Consider the following 21,274-nt stretch of genomic DNA (forward strand, 5'->3'; position numbering starts at 1 on the left):
GAAGTTGGTGTACCGGGGAAAAGAAGGAGTGCTCCCTGTCTGAGGGGGGCAAGCTCCTCCATACATCATGTAGTCTCCTTTCTGTCAGCCAAATTTGCAGCGCTTGGGAAAGTCTTCTACTCTGGGCGCCCTCGAGCGGAGGATGAGATCTATCCATACTTACCTTTGGTATGCAATTGAAATCTCCCCCCATATGCTGGGTATTGACGGGTCCCATGACAAAGCTGCATAAGTGGACAGTAGGAAATCCCCCTGTTTGGTATTGGGTGCATATATTCCTGTTATAGTCAATTGTTTCCCATCCAATTCTCCTCTCAGGTGGACATATCTTCCATCCTTGTCTATTTGCGTGTGCTTAACTGTGTAGGGAACCCCAGGGGCTATCCATTTTAACACTCCTCTTGCGTATGCCGATGTTTTTGTGCCATATGTCGTTCCTGACCACTTTATGTCTATTCTGCCCAGTTCATCAGTTGTGAGGTGGGTCTCTTGGAGTATTGGTATGTGTATTGCATGGTGCTTAAGGTAATTATATATTCTGCAGCATTTGGAGGTATTGGCCATCCCTCTTACATTCCAAGTTAAAATATTGTATGTAGCCATGGCATTGGATTTACTTTGCGCGGCAGCATTCCCCCATCAGCCAAGAATCCCCGCCATCCTGGGACCCCCTCCCACGAACCCTCCCTGCCCCCGAGCATACAAGATATGGAGCGTGTTGAGAAAGGCGTAGTGGCGTAATGAAATTAACAATAACCAAAACCGTACAAACTGTGCAGCACAACCGGTGCCATCAAATACGTTACTCAATTCAAGGTCCATTCGGTAACCCATGTGGGTGTGGAGGCGTGGTCGGGGAGAATCTAGGTGTACGAGTAGTCGTGGCCCACATAGATGATCATGTTTCCCTGACAGTCTTGGTCGTCCGGTCGCCCAGCCGTGCCCGGCCCTTTAGAGTGAAGACTGATACAGTTTGCAGTTCCGGGTTCTTATCTGTTGCCCTCCCAGCCAGGGGGGGCATAGTATATCTGAATCATTATTCTTTTGTGGCCTCCTCAGCACTAGTATTTTCAGAGCCATTTATGTCTCATGTCATTCTTTTATGTCCCTGCGGACTTGGAGTTTAGTATTTCCAAGTATACCTGCATTGTTTCATATGTCATCAGCCGTGCGTGGTGTCAGGTCGGGACCAAATATTAGTGGCGACGAAGGGGGGCTTAGGCGGCCTCGTGAATAATTTGAGTCTCTATCCCTGATTTCATTTCTGGACAGTGTTTGCGCTGTCGCGAATATATTTGCCTCTTTAAGGGCTTGTGCTTGTGCGTCCGCGGCCTGCAGCTTTGATGGGTGTGTTTTGATCCCGGTGTTAATTATTTTCTTCCGTCGAGGACGTTGTTCCAGCCATTTTTCATTGCCATCGGGTTCTACCACTGGATCGACCAGTCCCTTGGCATGTAACCATGTCCATACATCCTCCGCTGATGGGAAAAAGAGAGTTCTATCGCCATCTATCACTCTCAATCGGGCCGAGAACAAGAGGGAATAAGTGATGTTCTTGTCTCGGAGCACCTGTTTCACTTTAGTAAAAGTGGCACACTTGCACTGGACTTCCATTGTGTAGTCTGGATATACTGTTATCTCAGTGTTCTCCGTGCGGACAGGACATTGAGTCCGGAAGCCTTGCAACACTTGGTTCGGTCCCGATAATTTAGAGCCGGCGGGGCGGAGCACCCGGTCGGGCAGTCCGCCCAGGATTCGGTGGGCTCGCTCTATTACCAGCATCGATGGTGCGGTCTGGAGTAACACCGTATCCCTGAGCCATCGCTCCAAGAACTGTTCAGCATTAGGGAGCTCCAGTCATTCCGGAACACCTAGAAACCTAACATTGTTCCTGCGTGAGCGGCCTTCAGCATCCTCAGCTCTGCGCTGTAGTAGCGTTATTTCATTTTCCATTCGTTTAATTTGAGCCTTCATTTCAGATATTGCAGGTTGGGTCGTTTCAAGTTCCGATTCAGTGATGGTGACTCTGTCTGCTAGTTTCCGGTGATCTGCGCGGAGGAGATTGACTTCCAGCACCACTGAGTCTATTTTCCCTTCCAGTGAGGCCTTGGTGTCCAGTACCGACTGCAGCACTTTATCAAATTGCGCTGAGTGAGTGGCCAGGGTTTTGGACATCCTTTGTAGAGCGTTAGCTTGATGTCCCGGTTCCCCTTCAGGGAGGGGAGTCCCAGCCTCTGCATTGGCGTGTGCCCTCGGTGGCTTTGGCTTAACCATGATTGCCCGTGACCTATCTGCGTTGTCTGCTGGATAAAGCGCCAGCTGGCCGGGTCTCTCTGCATGTTGTGTTCCACTTAAATGCAACGCCAAAGCACAGGGTCCTTCTTGTGCGCTTCTGTCCCGCTTCGTTCTTGCGTTGCCTGACCTCCTCTTATCTAATGCTCCAGCGGGGCTCCTTGTATGCTAGTCAGTAGCGCTGTTGACCATTTGGGGAGACCGTGGGCGATTATACCAACGTTGTCGGGCGGCAATTGTCAGGGGGTTTGCTATGCTTGTCTTGGCTTAGTATTGGAACCACTTAGATCAGCCTGCTGTGTATACGGCGTCCCTCCTCATCGCTGCGCAGTCCGGGGTTAATCAATCATTCAGGTGGCAATGTCTCTGAGCCTCCCAATTCTGTCCACTGGCGTATTATTAAAGTGCTGGAGGACGGGGTGCGGGGGGAGATCAGTGTCTCTTCTGGCAGGGCCTGTTCAGCGTCTATATTAAAATCAAAAAGGAGGGAGGGTGAGAGGTTCCCCCTCCCCATCAAAAAGAGAGTCTCATTTGGTCCACCTGTGGAGGGGGAATCCCCTTTTCTTCGTTTCTCCAAGATTATCCCATTGGTTCTTTCAGTTTCCCCCAGTGCCAGACCCAGCCTCGCCTACCTCCTGCAGTCTTTTATTTTTTTTATGATGTCCGATCACAAGAGGGGCAGAAACCAGCAGGGCTCCCTTACAGCGAGGCCACCCGTCTGCTCCTCCACTCCTGTACACGATCAGGTGATTCAGCCGTCTACTGCTGTGCGCGCCCCTCTGCGCCGATGTGCGAGGGCCGCTTCCGATCCCCGCGAGTCCCCGAGGGTCCAGACTTTCCTCGGCTGCTGCCCGATCCCTCTTCCTCGTCTTCCTGAGCGATTGCCCTGGGGCCCGGCTCTCTTCGCACCAGCGAGCTCCGCGGTCCCCGGTGAAGGGGAAGGCCTCCCCATTCGCGTCCGACACGTGGTCTCGGTGCGTGCGTGACGTTGCTCGCACAGGTCGCCCTGTGCTTTGGGAACGGTGCCGGTAGTTACCGGAGATTCCCAGGGGCTCCGCACCGTCAATATGGGCGTCCAGGCGACCTTAGGGACAAAGATATTTGCTAATTAGTGGTGGGCCGCGAGTGGAGCTCGAACTAAGCGTCCGCTCTGGCCGCCATCTTAACCACGCCCCAGGAGGCAGGTATTTTTAACTCACCCAAGACCCCACCACTCCTATTCCTCTTGTGATTCACATTGCCGAGACTACATCAGTGCTCCCACGTATACTGTCGGTTGTAGCACGCCCGCTCCACAGAAGAACGGGAAGAAACCCCATGATGAAGCATGCCACCAAGAGGTAACCCTGGTGGGTAAGGGTATTTCTAATAGAAAAATCCTTTTTTCCTTGTCCATCCTTTGGTAGTTCTTTTAGCTGGGCATATTTACAAGCCCCTAGCGACACCTTGTGCTGCCCTAGCATCATTTTTTTATTTTTTGCTAAGGCACCGTTAAGGAGGTCATTTTCCTGCGTCGTATATACAAAGTGACACAATGCTTACATTGTGCCACTTTGTCAACCCCTGTGCCACATTATGCTTGTGCCAGGCATAATGTATGCAAGGGGGGTGTTCTGACACAGGAAGGCCCCAAAAAATGGCGAAGTAAAATTTACAACATTTCACTATGCCAATTCTCTGTCAGTTTTAATGCCTGCTCAGAGCAGGCGTTAAAATAACGCACCCATTTAAGTCTATGGGCCTTCATGTGGTTTGCTGCACTAGCATCAAAATATTTGACTCTAGTGCAGCAAAGAACCACAATAGGGTAAAAAATGTTGACGCTATTGTCATAATGACCGCTATGGTGCACCATATTGTAAATACGGCACAACCATAGTGTAGTTAGGTAGAGCAGGGGCGAAGAAAGAAAAGTGGGCCATAGGGACCTATGCGCTATTTTCTTGTAAATATGCCCCTATGTTTCTAGCTCCTGAAGTGGCTGCAGAGAGATCATTAAACAATATAACTGTCTTCCATGGATTTGAATATTGTGGAATTTTTACACAATGCTTTAAAAAAAAAAAAACTATTAATAAAGTTGGTAGAAAACAAATGGATGCAAATAACTTAATAAATGCATCTTCTTCTGGAAACACACTAACATGCCAGGAATGTTGTGCCCTTAATCTGAGGATGCTCGGGTATTCTCATTAATACCTTGTTTTCAGTGATTGCATACTCCAATTTTTCTTTAAAATAAATAGCGAATTACATGCAGCAATGCTTACTGCATTTAAAGATGCAAAGCTAGTGACTATACTGGTTCTACCAGAAAGGGATATTTCATTAAAGTGAAGTGATATTGCTGTGCTTCTCAAATTGGGAATACCACTTTAAACACAAAATGGTGTTATATGTACGGAAATCCACTTACTGCACATTTAGCACCGTTTTCACACTTCCAACAGCCTGTTAACAAGAGCTCTGTGTGTTTTTAGAAAAAAATATTCCCATTCACAGTTGCTGTATTTTCTGAAAGATTTGTTATGTCCTGATATTCAAGAACCAGAAAACTTCCAGACGATCCTTCTTAGTGCTGCTCCAAGAATGTGGAACAGCATTCCCTCAGCACTTTACACACCTCTTAACATTGCCTTCATGAAAAGGGATCCCACTACACCCCCATAAGCGCAATATAAAAATGAAAAATTGTTACTCCATATGCCGGCCGAAGTCATCTTGTTGTCAGCAGCGGCTGCCACAAATCTGAAGGGGAGGGGCGGGGGGACGGAAACAGAAGGGGAAAATAAAAATAAAAAAAATGAACTTACCTAACCGCCGTCTCGTGCCGTCTCACTCCTGTTCCCTCAATGTGGTATCCCAGCATTCACTGGGACACCAGCACAGGCTCCCCAGCAATCCTGGCACTACTTTCATGCTAAACCTAGCATGAAAGCAAAGCCAGAATTGGTCTGAGCGGCTCGGACTGCCACTCAGACACAGCCCTGGGGTCTGTGCAGTTTCTCCAGCTTGTCTGTTAAACACAGCTGGTCTGGAGAAACCTAAGTGCGCATGTGTATTTGGCTGGCCTGAGACGGCTGGCCAAGCACACATTCCCACTTAGGTTCACCCTCTCCACCTCCTCCCTCTCAGCTCCTGAGGCCCAGCCCCACCCCACCCCTGCACTGCTGGCTGAGCCAGCAGCAGAAAAATAAGAAGACTATGGTTTTATTTTTCTGCTGCTGGCTCAGCCTGGAGGGTCACGCTCTTTCACCATAGCAAAGGAGCCACCCCTGCCTGTTGTGAGTATTCCACAGAGTAACGAGCCACCCGTCTGCAAAGTACTTCACCAACTTGCCAGAGAATGTAAGCACTATATAAACGCCACTACAATACATTTGAATGCAATGAACTCATTAATACTCACACAACTAGGTGAAGTGGCATCAACCTCTTGAGTCTTACTCACCCCCACTTAGCTGAAATAGCTTTTCTTCCTACAATAATCGTGAAGATACTCAGGATGTAAAGAAACACCCTGAAGAAGCAGTGGTGTAACAAAGGCCCCCGCAGCCCCAACTGTGCGGGTGGGGACCTGAGTTCCAGGGGACCCCCTCGGCACAGTACTCTGGCCTCAGAGCTCCTGAGTGAATTTGGAGGGGAGGCTCATCCACCTACTTTGCAGGGGGCCCCTAAGGTCACTGTAAAGAAGGCTGCTATTCAACTATCTTCTGAGCTTCTGTATTATTTATTCTTACCACACCGCCATTGGGCTTTAAAATTGTATATTCCATATACACGAAACCTTAATTTCTGTCTGCATGCAGCAATCAATTTAAAGCGCTCTGACGTCTACAACGGCATGGTCCACACTATCTGAAAGTTGAAAAATAAAACTTGAATCAAGAAGGGTGACACATGTTTCCTTTTCTTTTTATTAAGAATCAGTTTATCTGTAATGCACCCACACATTCATCACACCTAGGCTCAGATTTATCAAACTTTCATGCAATGCAGCAAGACACCTTGCACTTGCACTCCGTGAAAGGGAGAGGACAGGAATGAACCATATTTAACATTAAATTGCACATTCTTGCCCTCTCCTTGTGCTGGCACACAATGTGCTGCCTTGCACCAATGCAGGAACCCTTGCACTGTGGTGCAGGGTGCCCGCATTGTAGGCAGCACTGTTTTTGTGCAGAAAGAGACAAAGCACAAAAACAATCCGCCGAGGTTTTTTCCTCTTTAGATGGTGCTGCAGAATGTAGCACACATAGAAAAAGGAAAAAACTAACAGAAATAAATATATTACCCCTTGTTACACCTACATTAGGAAGGCATACCATTTTGATGCATTCCCAGGTCTACTACTCACGATAAATCTGGGAATGCTCCAAAATTAATAGATGGATGGGTGGGAACACCAAAGCTCTACTCATGAAATGCCTCTTTGGTGCAGAGTAACGCAAGGCAGTGACTAGTGCTGACTTGCGTTACTTCAGATTTACTAAGGTGACCATGCGTTGCTTGGTAAACTGCCTTTAGTGTTGCTTTGCCCTTGCGTTACTTTGCATGATGCAAAGGAAACACAACACTATGATAAATCTGGTCTCTATGCTTAAAGGTAGTGCAGTGTGATGTACAGCAACAGAGTTGTTCTTTTGAAGAGGTAGGCTATGTGGTGCAGATTGTCCCCTCAGTAGACTGAAACTGAAACTGCACTGGGTAACACAAGCCTAGGAGAAAAGACTGAGTTGGGGACTAAAGTCTACACCCCTGAAGCTGCTAGGAATCTCTGCCCATTGTAACCATGTAGCCTATGTTTACTGCCTATGCATACCAATGTGTTCATTACTAACAACTCTACAGAAGAGTCACTTCCAAGGGTGTGCAGGCAGTTTATTTATCCTTTTTTAATACTTTGTTTATTCTTGGAGAAGATAATCCGGTGCTTAATTAAATAAAAATAAGAGTGGGGGCTCAAAGTTGTTCTTAGAGGCCTGCTGCTGGTGTTGCCAAATTCCAAATTTGCCAAATACCAAGACTTCCTTGTCTGGAATCCACCTCACACCTCTTTCTTCCACCACCCCACACTTCCTGTCACTTTATTGAACTTTTGCAGGATCTTTTTCTTTTTCCCTTTCTCCCTTGTCACTGTTTTCAGAGGTGTGCAAGCCAACAGAATAACCGGGAGAGTCGAGTCAATGCTTGGCTCCACGAGCCATAACATGAGCTGAACTTACAACATATTTGGCATAAAATCGATCAAAAAACATCATATAAAATATGATAAACTCTAAATTTTAAAAAGTATATTTCTTTAACACTTGTAAGCCTTTCACTTTTGTACATTAGATTGCATCACTGGATTGAGTGGCATTTATTAGAAATTATGAATGCAAATGTACACACATTCCTTCTCCTCGCTCACTGCCCTGACAACAATACCATTGGTAAACCAAGAAGTCAGTTGTCCCATGTAACATACGGCTGAGGTTGTTGTAACAGACAGAGAACAAATGTAGTCTGGTGAACTGTTTTCAAACAATGTTTTTTGACTGATGTGTTTTATGGTCCTCTACAAAGTGACGATGGAGGAAAAGGAGGTCAAGTGAAATAAATGGAATAAAATCCCACGATTCAGTTAAAGGGGAAGCAAGGATTGATCCTAAGTGTTGTGTTTTCACATTGTTCAATTCTTTCACTGAATGGGTAATATTTTATGTGTGATTCTTAAAGGGGATTCATGGCTATAGTGTGTCAAATACGTGTATTACACATTACACTAAGTTGAAACAAGAGTTTTTTGCTAGAAAAAAATACAAAGTTCACAGAAGGCAGGATACTCAAGTTTAATGCTGGTATCACCTGCTCCTCTGATTTCCCAAAGAGGCAGAATACAGATTTCAAGAGAGACAGAACAACTTCACTAAAAGCTAACTCGAGCATTAACAAACACGGGTATAGGAGGTCCCATGGAGCTACAGGTCGTCACATGACACAAGTGAAGCACAGAGCTGTTGTCACATGACACAAGTCACGTGCAGAGCCTGGCTGCAGGCAGACTTTTACATAGAATGCACCTCATGCAGGCGTTTAAATCTTATATAACTCCCTCCAGCATTTCAGAGTAGCTGACAGTCAAGATCCTTAGAAGGATGTGAAAGTGCTCTGAGAGGGATGCCATGTTAATCATGTTCGAATTGTCCGCTCTTACAAATAAACCATTAGATAAATCATTAGCAGAACATCTCTGGGCACTTTCACCGCACTCTGCAGTGTCTTCACTATCAACCAACACGCTAAACGCGGATGGTGCGGAGCTGCACCTCCTCTGCTGGAGAAGGTGGATTCAGAGGCTTGGGGGATGAAGCCTCATGAAGCCTCGGCTCCTGTGGGTCCCAGGGGACCTTGTGGTGAGCCAGGCGTCTGCCTCGTGCCTGGTTCGACGATCCAGTGACTTGTTCACCTCCAATGTTTTGTACCTTTCTCTTCTTGCTTCTTTCTCCCTTTTCAAGGTCTGATACTGAAAAATAAGATCTGGTTCCCAAAAATGAGTGGTGGTGCTCAGCATCTCCAGTCACCTGCACACATTCAGTGCCTGGACTGAGGGCTCTCACTTTATAGGGGGTCACTATGAAGAAAGGCTTAGGGCCTGAGTCACAAAGAGACGTGTGGCTCGTGGCGGAGTCGCTGCACTAAGCACCGCAGGGCGGGATTCCGCCCCGAGTGCAGACTCTGCACTTGTTACCTTACAAGCCACAGGCTCCTATGTGAATCGGGCCTTTAGTATCGAGTTCAGCGCCCCTGGCCTGCAGTCCTGGACGTTTCTGCATAGAAGTGACCTGGTAAGGAGTGTGTGTGTGGGGTGTGGGGGGACGTTCCCCAGCTTGTTTTGGTACATCACTGTGCAACTTTGAAGGCTGATAAAACGCATTCTACAACTCTAATCCAATCAATCCAAGTAATGTATTCCTTATGACTGTTTGAATCCGGGGCTCTCTCTTTGCAGTCTGCATAAAACTGCATCCAACAGAGGGGTGCTAGAATTCGGAGTCATGCCCATTAACTGCTTGGCCTCTTATTTTAGGCATTTCCCGAAAACGAAGCTGAACCATCCTTGTCATTCCATTAGTGATCTCCTGCCACACTCTGGATCACCACGAGTCCAAGAGGGATTTTATGTTCATGCCCATTCAGTCATTGGCATCATACTGGGGATGCCCATGGCGGTTTTGTTTTCTGATAGCCAATCTCCTGTTGCTGTAATTTCCTTAATTACCTCTTTCTCTTTTTGCAGGCTTCTGAACTCTAATAAATTTACACTCATCAAGGACAATGCTTTCCTGGGCCTCTCTCACCTGCAATACCTGTAAGTAATATTCCTCTCACCTCCACATGTGCAGAGTGGTAACACAGGCAAAATGACTATACCAGTATTGTGGATATAAGGAATGATGAACTATTGCCAGGCATTCAACTAGTCAACAGACATTTATGGAAATGGTAAGACTTTATGACAGTTTGGTGCATCATGAAAGCCTGCAAGCCCATGGCAGAACCATTCACATGTCAGGAATACCCGACACGTGTGGCCCAGTCGCATCAGTCTGGGCACTGGACTGGTATAATGCCAAAATATTACCAGAATATTGTGTGACACAAACAATTTGTTCATAATATTGGTTACACGAATTTCGCCACATTTGGAGTTAATATTATGGCATGGGCGCCCAATACCGAGGGCTATGTTGTTTGTTAAACGGCCCGAGAGGCCTATAAACGAGGGAGGGGCCTTTAATAATCGTTCTAGCCTCAGGCAGAAAGGTTGTAAGACGTCTGGAACATTCCACCCACTGAGGACAGAGTGCTCTAAATTAAAAAAAAAAGAGACAGATTAATTAATAAAAATGAAGAAATTGAAAGACACGCATTGGAATGTTGAAGCAGAAGGCTTATGCCAGCCATACTGGCTCAGAAAACATATGTTGTCTTCAGTGGGGCTCTCAGTATTCTAGTGTTTTAACAAAAACTCTGCAATGGATGGAACAATATTTTCACAGACAACATTTCGAGCACCTATTTCTGCCTGGTTATCTTCACAAGATTCTGAATTTCAACCCACAGTACTACCAATAGCTCTTATTAGTCTGTTGTGGATATTTTCTGGTGGATTCATGAGCTTGGCATGTTTATTCCGTTTCACATTTGCTTGTAACACTCTGCAGAATAGAATACTGGGATGCGAAATAAGTGCATTTTCTGGCTTCATGGTACTGCTGACGTAATGGCATTTTCCACTGTGCATTATAACCATGTTTATTTTGCTGACAGTTGTCTAGAAGGCTGCAAGGATGAATAGTGAAGTTTCTCTGCTACATAACTCCAGAGACTATATCATGTTTGGCCAGAGCCCTAATTAACAGACACTTCTTTTTTTATATTACATTATTTCCACCTAAGTATGTCCTCGACCTTTCGGCATGAGATACAGCAAGTATCATTCCATAATTCCCACGTAGCACGCACTGGGAGCTGAATTGTTTCTAGGGGCTTCATCTTTATGTCCGAGGAAATAGTGTATACTGATTCTGCAGCTTACAGTCCTCCTTGACAGGATGAATACTTTGCTATGTCAACGGGGCAGCTACAGAAATAGGAGTGTCCAGCAGGTGGGATGCGGGAGGGGGAAGGGAAGCGGGAGAGAAAGAGAGAGAGAGAGAGAGGGGGAGTGAGCGAGAGAGAGAGAAAAACAAGCATTTGCAATGCAATGGGTCTCACATTTGCTCTAGTAAAAATTGTGTAGATCCTATCACTGCAAAATGCAATGCAAGTGGGTCCTGATATTACGCATGCCTGCATTCATAAATTACATCTGGTGTAGCGGACGAGCCACTAGCAAAGGAGAAGCGATCAGGTGTCTCGGTGCTACACAGCCTGTCCTCTAGACATGCGTAGCAAGTATCTAATGTGTGTGTCCAGTCCATTGTTTCCAATGACATATATGAGTAACAGGACCCACATCTGGGCACCTTGCCACAGGGAGTAGGAGTGCATTACACCATAGATATATAAAGGATGTCCTTTATACCTGTAAGTATGACAGGACAGTCATAGTGCAGAAGGGACATATTTGTCCTCTATGGCACAGAGGAAGGCCACACCAAGTTTAGTGAACAAGCAGGTGTATCCCTTAGTTAATCAGGGATGTGCCTGTTTGTGCAACTGTCCCGCCACTGGCCATGCTCTTTAGCAGGGATTTTGCAGATAGTTCACCATGGTCTTTAGAACAATTTGCACAAGCTCAAAAAAATAATTTTCTAAGTTCAGCAACATGCAATACTTTCCAGCCAGCTCATGCATTTTACAAACAGATTTAAAAAAGTTGTGAAAATCTGGTCCTTTATCTATCAGAACACTAGTCACTGTGCGCTGTTAGGTGATCACCAAGAGTGTTGCAGGGATGGATACATATGTTCTTGGTGTAGGACAAAGATTGTCTACACTAAAGTCACAGCTTTGATGCTGTCTTCTTGCATTGTTGTTATTTTTTATGTCAGCACTAACAGGTTGTTCGAAAAACCATCTTTTTGCCCTGTTCCATCCATTTTATTATGGCGAGCACGAAGTGCTCCGTCCATTCTGTAATCTCTCTTTGGGCTTGAAACCACGCCCATGCCACGTCAGTCCCTTACATTGGTTCGTGGGCTTGCCTTTTAAAATCCGCTTGCTTTCATTTATGAAAGGCATGCATGTATACGTCATGCCTTTTCTGGTGTTTAGCCCACCTACACAGCACCTGTAAAGTACCAAAAACATACGAGGATCGATGTTTTCGAGCCTGGAGTCCGGACTACTTTATCTTTTTATTTTCCACGCAGAGCGATCGAGCTGCATTTTACATAGCGCAATCACGCTGTGTTTATTTTTTGCTTTACAACGCTAATAGCTCTAACTCGAACAAATGTGAGACCCGTTGCATTGAAAATGCTTGTTGCTCTAGGATCTGGTATTTTTCACATCTGCAGTGTTTAAAGGCCTGCTAATATGGCCTTAGGCATGTGTGCCCCTTTTAAATGAGTAGCTATTTTTATGCCAAATTTCCCTAAAAGTCACTCTGATGCGGAGCTCCTGAGCAGTTGAACATAGTGAAGAAAATACTTATTCCACATTCATGTTAAAATGGAATGTATTCTTAGAAGTGCATGGTTTTCAACTGCACTGCTATAGAAGCCACAAACAGGAGCATGGCTTGGTCAGTCAGATTTGGGGGGTGTGAACTTCATATTTTCCCACAGACTGGCTTATAATGTTTAAATACATCATACAACAGGTAGGGTGCATGCGAGGGGTCTAAGGGGTAGTGGAAAGGGAGATGAATGCAGATTGGTAGGAGTACTATGAGAGAAAACACAATATTTGGTAAAATAACCAATATTTTTTAGGACTTTCGGAGCAGAGAGTGGGAGTGCAAGTGTGTGTGTTTTTGTCTGTGTGTATGTAAAAGATCCTGCTGAAACGCGCCGACAGCTCACAATACCCGACTGGAAGCACCTGTACTCAACTATTTATCAGAAAATACATTTATTAGGTGTAACACCCCAAACACCCCTCCCCCGAAGCTACGCACCTGGCTACCCACTGCTAACTAAATGTTAAGAGACACAGATTTTTAACTTTTGAACCATAATAGCAATCGGAACCATATTTGTAGTGTAAAGGTAATTTGATTTGAAAATACTCGTGGTGAAATGATATTCTCTTTTTGTAACATGCGTCTAGTATTTACTGGTTGTGAGAAACATGCTGACCAAAGACTGACTCGCTGATTACAAGGGAAATGTATATTCTTTTCAAACCTGGTTTTCACCCCTTCTCAGCCTGGGCAGACATTTCACAGTACAAAAAGAGAGAACAAGAAAGGCTGTGACGGAGTGGGACCATTAGTGTATGGCTTTCCTTTGGTTACACCTATCTCATAATGGCCTCTTCAGGATGTTGTTTCTCCTTTCAGATTGTGGGGTTGGGAACGCACCTAGGAGCCAGGAACTTCTTGAGGCCTAGCACAAACAGGCACGCAAGGGAAAACATTTCCTTCAAAGCTTTGTTATGTTTTGGGCAGACCAGATGTAGAGTTAGAAGAGAAGAGCGACGTCTACACTGCAGAGAAAAAACTCACCATATTGGCTTTTAGATGCATGGACCTGTGGGAGAGTTTTATCCCTGACAAAAGAAGTGGGTAGCTGTAAAGTAAAATCTGGGTGATAGAAGAGGTGGGCATCAACATCAAAAGATGACTGACCTTGTAAAATAGCCTGCTTGATACACTCCTAAACCACACAACTGCCCGGAGCAGACAAAGGTAGGAAGGTTTTCTTCCCACTGCTCTAAAGTAATTAATAACTGCCTGATTGTACTCTGGAGATTTCTGTCTCCACCTATTGTTCCTGAATTGTCTCCATGCCTGGTTGCACTAGTACTTAGGCCCAGATTTATGTGGGCTTAGCGCCATTCCAATGCCACATCAACGTCATCTTTTTGATGGTAATGTGGTGTTGGAAGGCAACAAAAAATGCCATGCCATATTTATAAAGTGGCAAGATGCTTGTATTGCGCCACTTTGTAACCCCTTGAGCCACATTATGCCTGTGCCAGGCATAATGTATGCAAGGGGGCTTTCCGGCGCTAGGGGGTGAAAAATGGTGCAAAGAAATCTAAGAGATTGCTTTGCATCATTGTAATCGGCATTTTTTAACGCCTGCTAGTAGCAGGCGTTTAAAAGAGGCTCCCATTGTCCTCACGGGCCTCTGAATTCTTTGCAGGATTAGCGTCATAATTTTTTACGCTAATCTTGAAAAGGGCCAGATTAGCGTAAAAAATGATGGCGCTATTCCCCCGTCTACCGCCATGGTGCGCCGTATTTTAAATATAGCGCACACATGGTGGGTTTAGGGGGGCGCTAAGGGGTGCAAGAAAAGTGGCACTGCACTAGGTGCATCGTCACCTTTCATAAATCTGCCCCACAATTTGTAAAGAAATAAGTGCCAGGGCCCTTCTCAGGGGATCACTGCAGCTTGCACCATCCATTGCACTACTAATGACAACTTAAACTTTTTATACATTAAAGTGACTAATGCCTGCCACCCAAGCTATTTCTGTAGCTTTGAGTGGCAAGTATTAGTCATTTTTAATGTATATAGAATTACTAAACAACTTTTGTTGTGTTCATCACAAAATTAGACAAGCAGCACCACCATGTGGCTGGCTGTCATAAGTCCTGGCGATGAAATTTAAGTGCTGGTGCCGTGCACTGGAAACCACTGGCTCAAATTAAACTTATTGCTACACCAGGCTAATGGGAGTATATATCTTGTCAGAAAAGCCTCCCTACTACTCTGGAACTTACCTCCTGTGGCTAGACTATGCAGTGGCCCTGTAGTCAAAGTTGGCAATAGCCAGAAAGAAAACCAGTGGACCATTTACAAGGGACATTTCTCCTACTTGCCTTGTGCAGCTTCCTCCTGTGACTCGAGCAGTGCTTAATTTTTGCTTGTTGTTTCCGGTGCTGAGCACTGGCACTTATTTGTGAGGGCCAGGGCTTATTCTTCTACCTCAAGCATTTGCTGCGAGCAAAAGACACATATGGGAAAGACGGAAGCGTCATAAAGGGAGAAAGTAAAAAGTTGCAGGATGAGCTGAAGGGGCAGGAGTGGCCGTAAATGGATTGAAGAAGCCCGAGGTGGCTTCAGGATTACGCTGCCTCAGTATTTAGTGCTGGCAGATTTCATTACAGCAGCCTTGTGTTTAAGAGAAGGGCTTTGAGCACCGGTACCTCTTTATTTACAAATTAAGCACTGGACTGGAGGGTGCCAAAGGCTCAGTGAACAAAGGAAGTTGTAATTGCTGCTAAGAAGGCGAAGAGAGCATTTCCAACTGAACCATTCGAAACAGGTGTTTTGGGAAGCCGCCTGTCACAGCAAACCGATGCAAGTGAGCAGACCTTGGCATTTTCATTTTTAAACACCTTTTTTTTGTAGAGTCATTTTCAATGGAAGAACGCGCCATGTTTTTCCGGTGTCACAATTGTATACACTGTTATACCCAAGGCTGTTTTTGAGAAATGAATCATTAGATCATGCTGCATAGTGCTGTCTATACCAATATGTTATTCCAATAAATATTTGCTCAGGCCTTTTATGCCAACGCCAGTATTTCTTCTTTTTTTATTGAATTTTAATTATTCATTGATTTTTCTTTCTAACTAACGTTTTTTCCCTTTCACGTTTTCTATTTCTCAAGTGTGTAGTTGTTTTGTATAATTGTTGCACATATGTCAGATGCAGTGGGCCCGAGTAAAGCCTTGTCTTTTATGTAAGCTCCCAAGTAGGAGCCGTGTATTGTTCACAGAAACATTTTTGCTTTTGTGGGTCAGTTCTAGTTTGGTAGAACTGCGAGCGACTCTGTTGGATATTGGCTGGGCTCCTGCGCAACTATGCGTTTGGTTGAGCTACCTCATTAGAGGCAGCAGAACTGCTAGGTTTCCGGAGGCGGAGCCTCCGCATGCTCCGCTATTGGAACCTTTGACCAGCATCCCATCTTCCAGAACATCAACCTTAACTTATACTCTTTACTACGCAGGGCCAAAGCGAGCATTCTATTAAATATTGGGCCATATTTATACTCCGTTTGCGCCGGATTTGCGTCGTTTTTTTTTACGCGAATTCGACGCAAAACAAACTCCATATTTATACTCTGGCGTTAGACGCATCTAGCGCCAAAGTTCATGGAGTTTGCGTCATTTTTTAGCGTGGACACCTACTTTGCGTTAATGATATGCAAGGTAGGCGTTCCCGTCTAAAAAATGACTTCGAGGCATGTGCGCCGTATTTACACTCCCGGGCAAAAATGACGCCCGGGAGTGGGCGGGTCAAAAAAAATGACGTCCAGCCGCTTTTGCGTCGTTTTTTAGCGCCTGGTCAGGGCAGGCGTTAAGGGACCTGTGGGCTCGGAAGGAGCCCAGAGGTGCCCTCCCATGCCCCCAGGGACACCCCCTGTCACCCTTGCCCACCCCAGGAGGACGCCCAAGGATGGAGGGACCCATCCCAGGGAACTTAAGGTAAGTTCAGGTAAGTATTTTTTTTGTTTTTTTTTGGCGGCATAGGGGGGCCTGATTTGTGCCCCCCTACATGCCACTATGCCCAATGACCATGCCCAGAGGACACAAGTCCCCTGGGCATGGCCATTGGGCAAGGGGGCATGACTCCTGTCTTTGCTAAGACAGGAGTCATTTCAATGGGGGTTGGGAGTAAAAAAAAATGGCGCAAATCGGGTTGAGGCGAAAATTTTGCCTCAGCCTGACTTGCCCCATTTTTTGACGCCCAAGCTCCATATTCCCCTACGCCGGCGCTGCCTGGTGTAAGTCATTTTTTTTTACGCACACCAGGCAGCTCCGCCGGCTAACGCCGGCTAACGTCATTGAATAAATACGGCGCCCGCATGGCTCTTCAGAATGGCGTTAGCCGGCGTTAGATTTTTTGACGCACAACTGCGTTGGCGCAGTTGTGCGTCGAAAAGTATAAATATGGCCCATTGTGTTTTAAATAGTGTCTTGCAAACATATAGTAGCCAGACTACTAACTTCTACGATATTCTGAAGATAAATATACATAAGTAAATGTTTATTATTCTTACCTGAGCATAAATGTACCTTGATGACAACACACAAACAGACACACGCGTTAAGGCATGTAGAAGTAGAGTTAAAATGAGTAAACGTATAGTTATGCATACATAACTTTCATATTATTGTGATAGCTGGTACTTTGGCTACAGTATTCTTGCTGGGTAATATTTTTCAACACAATATTCCGATATAAGACTCCCACCATGTAATGCATGATGCTCGAGGGCAGGAAACGGCCAAAAATCCCTCAACAAGTGGGAGAAAATTCACTGCTTGGCGGAGACATTTGTTTCAGAGAAACACAAACACTGTAGAGGTAGTCGCCATGATATGGCAGTTCGCTCATTATGTACATTTTAGTGTAGCACATATAGCGCCCATAGTCGTGTAAGTTCTCGTCATTTTGAAGTTTTGTCATTCACGCTGTTACTCTGCGGCTTTTACATTTACCCTTCTCAATGTTGATGCTCTATTTGTGCTTACTAATATGAATATATTTCGTTTGCCCGCCAAAGTTAATGTTGCTCTAAAAAAGATTCTACTTCACAGTTCAGCATGCTTTAGAGTGCTGTGTGGAGTACTGGAGAGATACTAATTATTACGTGATTTGTATCTGTAGAGGATTTTATTTCCACATAAGGACTTTGGACTATTTAGCCATGGTAAAGGTTCATGGGACACCGGCAAACGTCTGGTTTTATTTTTATCTCGTTTTAGATTTATAGAGAACAACGACATCCAAGCTCTGTCACCGCACACATTCCGCGGCCTGAAGAGCCTGACACACCTGTAAGTATAAAAGGCGCGAGTGATTGGTGTGTGTGAAATGGCTGCCTGACACACTAAGGGACCCAACACGCACACACCGCAAACAGGCACAACTGGCTTAGAGAATAAGTTCTGCTTGTGAGTACAATCACTGAGAGAAACCAACTACGCCAATGGCACAGCTGACATGCCCTCCCCTGTGAGCGCCACCCCTGGTGCACCTTCTGACAAAAGCCACTTTGAACATATCTCTGGCTTTATCCTCCTACCTCACACTTCGGCAGGTGAAGGCAGACCATTAAATAATATTCAAATTAAATCTACTTTCTTTGCAGATCTCTTGCCAACAACAACCTCAAGTCCCTTCCTAGAGATGTCTTCAAACCACTGACCCTCCTGAGTGACCTGTAAGTCCTTTTGGATGTGTGTGTGACCGGAGGTAGACATGTCGTCCTAACTCCATTATCTGAGTCACCGTTTTGCGTGGTATAAATTCCGTGGCAGATGATAAGCAGAGATAGGGATACTGAGCTTGGGCAGAGATGGGCTGGCTAATGGGGGAACAGTGAGAAACCTCAGCAGGACTGTGAGTCTGCTACAAGGGCACCGAGAGAATTCCAAACAGACGGTGTCTCTCTCCTGTAGAGACACGAAAGAGGTCCTGACAAGTAAGCATCTATAGCCAGTGCTTCGGCCTTGTAGTGAAATTAGAAGAATTCCTCAGAAGCTGGTGACCTAGAGGAAACTGAATGTCCATATGCATTAGGGAAACAGACATTCCCCTATAAGGAAAATTTCCGTAACAGACATAGGGGCCGATTCTGACTTTGGCAGGTGTGTTGGCGCTGCAGTCATGACAGTGGCACTCTTTGGATCTAGTAAGAGCCTGAAGCCAATGTCGGCCATGATGCGGTGGCGCCAGCCAGTCGGCCGTACTGTGTCCCCAGGAAGTGACACATTACATGCACTGACCAGCTGGCATTGGGGGACATCCAGTGAGCTACAGCTCACATTTGAGGAGGGCATAAACGCCCTAGGGCCATTGTTGTGGTCCTTTCCCTGCATTTCAGCCGATCTTCATCTGGTGGGGACCCTCCCAGGTAAGGGTTGGCGGAAAGGCAGGTCCTGATCCTCCATTGACCACCTCTACTGCCACCGCTGCTGTCGTGGCAGCAGTAATATCAGTAGTGGTGCGGTCCTGAGGTGGTGTCATTGCCAAAGTCCTGATTGGAAGGAGGCGGCAGGCTGACTGCCAAAAACCAGACGACAGAACAGTGCCCACCAAAGTCAGAATCAGCCCCATAGTCACTGCTGGTCAGTAATTCTACAGACCGTCCAGTAGTCAAGAGGTCGGTCCTGTCTAGAATGTTTTGTGTTTCCTTGTAGCAGAACCAATACAATTATGAGTACATTTTGGTCAATTTTGCAGATTTGTGGAATTGCCACGTTTGATGCATAGTCTTTCTCCTGCTGTAAAATTTGTATATTTTGAAAACAAAAAACATTCCTAACTTAAATAGGTAAACAGCTACTGAAAAGGCTAAATATGAAATGATGTGCCCTATTATGTTTTCTTGTTTGTATTTGTACAGCACACTTATACCATGCCGTGGCCTTGTAATACTAAGGACATGCCGAAGGAACCTTAGGAATTGGGTGTTTTCTGTAGGCTGGAGTGTTTTTGGAATAAAGGAGTGGCCATTACATCTCAGATCTGGCAATCGTTGTGCCTCCATGTGCCTTTCTTTGAACCCATGTCTCCTAGTGTCTTCTCAAGTCTCCCAGTCTCACCCAGTGTTTTTGTGTCCCTGCAAACGTCACTACATGTATCTTCATATTCATGTCCCTGTGTTTGTGTGTGTGCGCCCTCATGACTCCAAGTATATGTTTTGGAATTGTCAACGTCTCCCATTGTCTCTCTGAAGTGTAAGTGTCTCACAAGGGTGTCCCACTGTGCCCATATCTTCCAGTGCCTGTGTCTCGCCAGAGTCAATGATTTCGCTCTCTCTTCCCATGTCCATACCTCCCCGGAGTCACCTGGTATCTTCATGTGTCTGTATGCCTGATATCTTCCTGTGACATCTGTCTCTTGAGTGCCCAGGCATCCCTGTGTCTATCTTGCCCCATACCCCTGTCTGCCTCAGTCCACCACTGTCTACATTTCCCAGTGCCTTTGTCTCCCCAATGACTTAGTTGGTTTCCCAGTGTCTCCCTAGTTTTATCCTTTGTCTCGCTAGTTTGTCTCAAGTGCTGGTCCCTCCTTGTGTTACTGTAGTAACCCCCTGTTACCTGCGTCTTCACAGGGTTTCCTCATGTTGGTGTTTCTTGATGTAAGTATCCCCCTAGTGACTGTCAGTCCAGTCTCTACCTGAGTGCCCCTTTGTCAGTTTCTCCCCCGTGCTAATGTTCAGCCAGCACATGCCAAGGTTCATGTCTCCCCAATGTCCAGGTTTCCCCGTCCATGCTTCTCAGAGTCCACATCTCCCACATTTCCCAAGTCTCACACATCTCATCAGTGTCACCCCAGTCTCCTCAGTTTGCCATTACTGTATAACAATGCATGTTTTCATCCCTATGTCCTTCCACTTGTCTGGCCATATCCATGACTCTCCTGTGACTGTCTTCCCAAGCACTGTACAAGCTCATTATGTCTTAAAGTGCCTTACAGTGTCTGACACCCAATACCTATGTCTCTCAGGTGACAACCACTGTGCTCCAGTGTCTACATAATGTCTGGCTGTGTCTCCCTAGTGTGTTTCCAGCGATGTCCTGCATCCCTCTAGTGTCCTCATCTCTTCTCAGTGACTCCACATGCCCTCAATGTCTGTCTGTGACCCCCCATGTGTTACAATCTCTGTATCTTCCAGTGTTCCCAGTGATCCAAGTGCTCATGGTATCTAGGTCATTGTATTCCTCTTTGTACCATTGTGTCACTGTGTGTCCACTGAGCAAGTATGCAGATGCCAGCAGTGGGGGAAGGAGGTGCCATTGGCTGTTGGTGTCAGAAGGTACAACCAAAGGTAGGTATAGGTGACACTTTGCAAGCGTTGACTGGTTGATAAGTGTCACTTGTACCTACATTTATTTTTAACCTGTTGGATGTTGAGTTCAGGCATTGAGGAGCTCATAATTTCTTCCAAGTGATAGTCATTAAGTATCATTGCCCACACAGTCAGACAATAACAGCTGGTAATTTCCCTGTCTATAGTTATGGGCTGAAATCACTGGTAGAATGCTCCCTTCGCAGGTATGTACTAATAACTATTACCCACAAATGGATCATTTTGATTGGTTGGCCATTTTCCAGCTTTCCATCCAGGGTGATTATATTGATAATGCACTTTAGTCCACAATAGATCTGGGGTAAACGCTGTTTATTTTACTGCAAGAAGCAAAAACGCTAGTTAGTTCAAATATAACGCAAGAAATGTTAATTTTTTATCATGAAAATGTTTTGCTTTATTATTGATGCCAATTCATGTTTATCCTCAAGGGATTTAATTTGGATATTTACCATTCAGTCAAGTACATTGCATGCAATCAATCCAC

General features: G+C 45.5%; 1 protein-coding gene across 1 annotated transcript in view; it reads left to right on the plus strand.

Moving 5' to 3' along the window:
- The window catches only part of LGI3 (leucine rich repeat LGI family member 3), a 115,108-nt gene that overhangs the window by 42,920 nt on the left and 50,914 nt on the right, over nucleotides 1-21,274 (plus strand). The window contains exons 3-5 of the mRNA XM_069213967.1: nucleotides 9,575-9,646; nucleotides 17,675-17,746; nucleotides 18,061-18,132. Of these exons, the coding sequence (XP_069070068.1) occupies nucleotides 9,575-9,646; nucleotides 17,675-17,746; nucleotides 18,061-18,132 (216 nt within the window). The remainder of the gene's footprint in view (nucleotides 1-9,574; nucleotides 9,647-17,674; nucleotides 17,747-18,060; nucleotides 18,133-21,274) is intronic.

Source organism: Pleurodeles waltl, chromosome 11 (genome assembly GCF_031143425.1).
Source record: "Pleurodeles waltl isolate 20211129_DDA chromosome 11, aPleWal1.hap1.20221129, whole genome shotgun sequence".
Lineage (NCBI taxonomy): Eukaryota > Metazoa > Chordata > Amphibia > Caudata > Salamandridae > Pleurodeles > Pleurodeles waltl.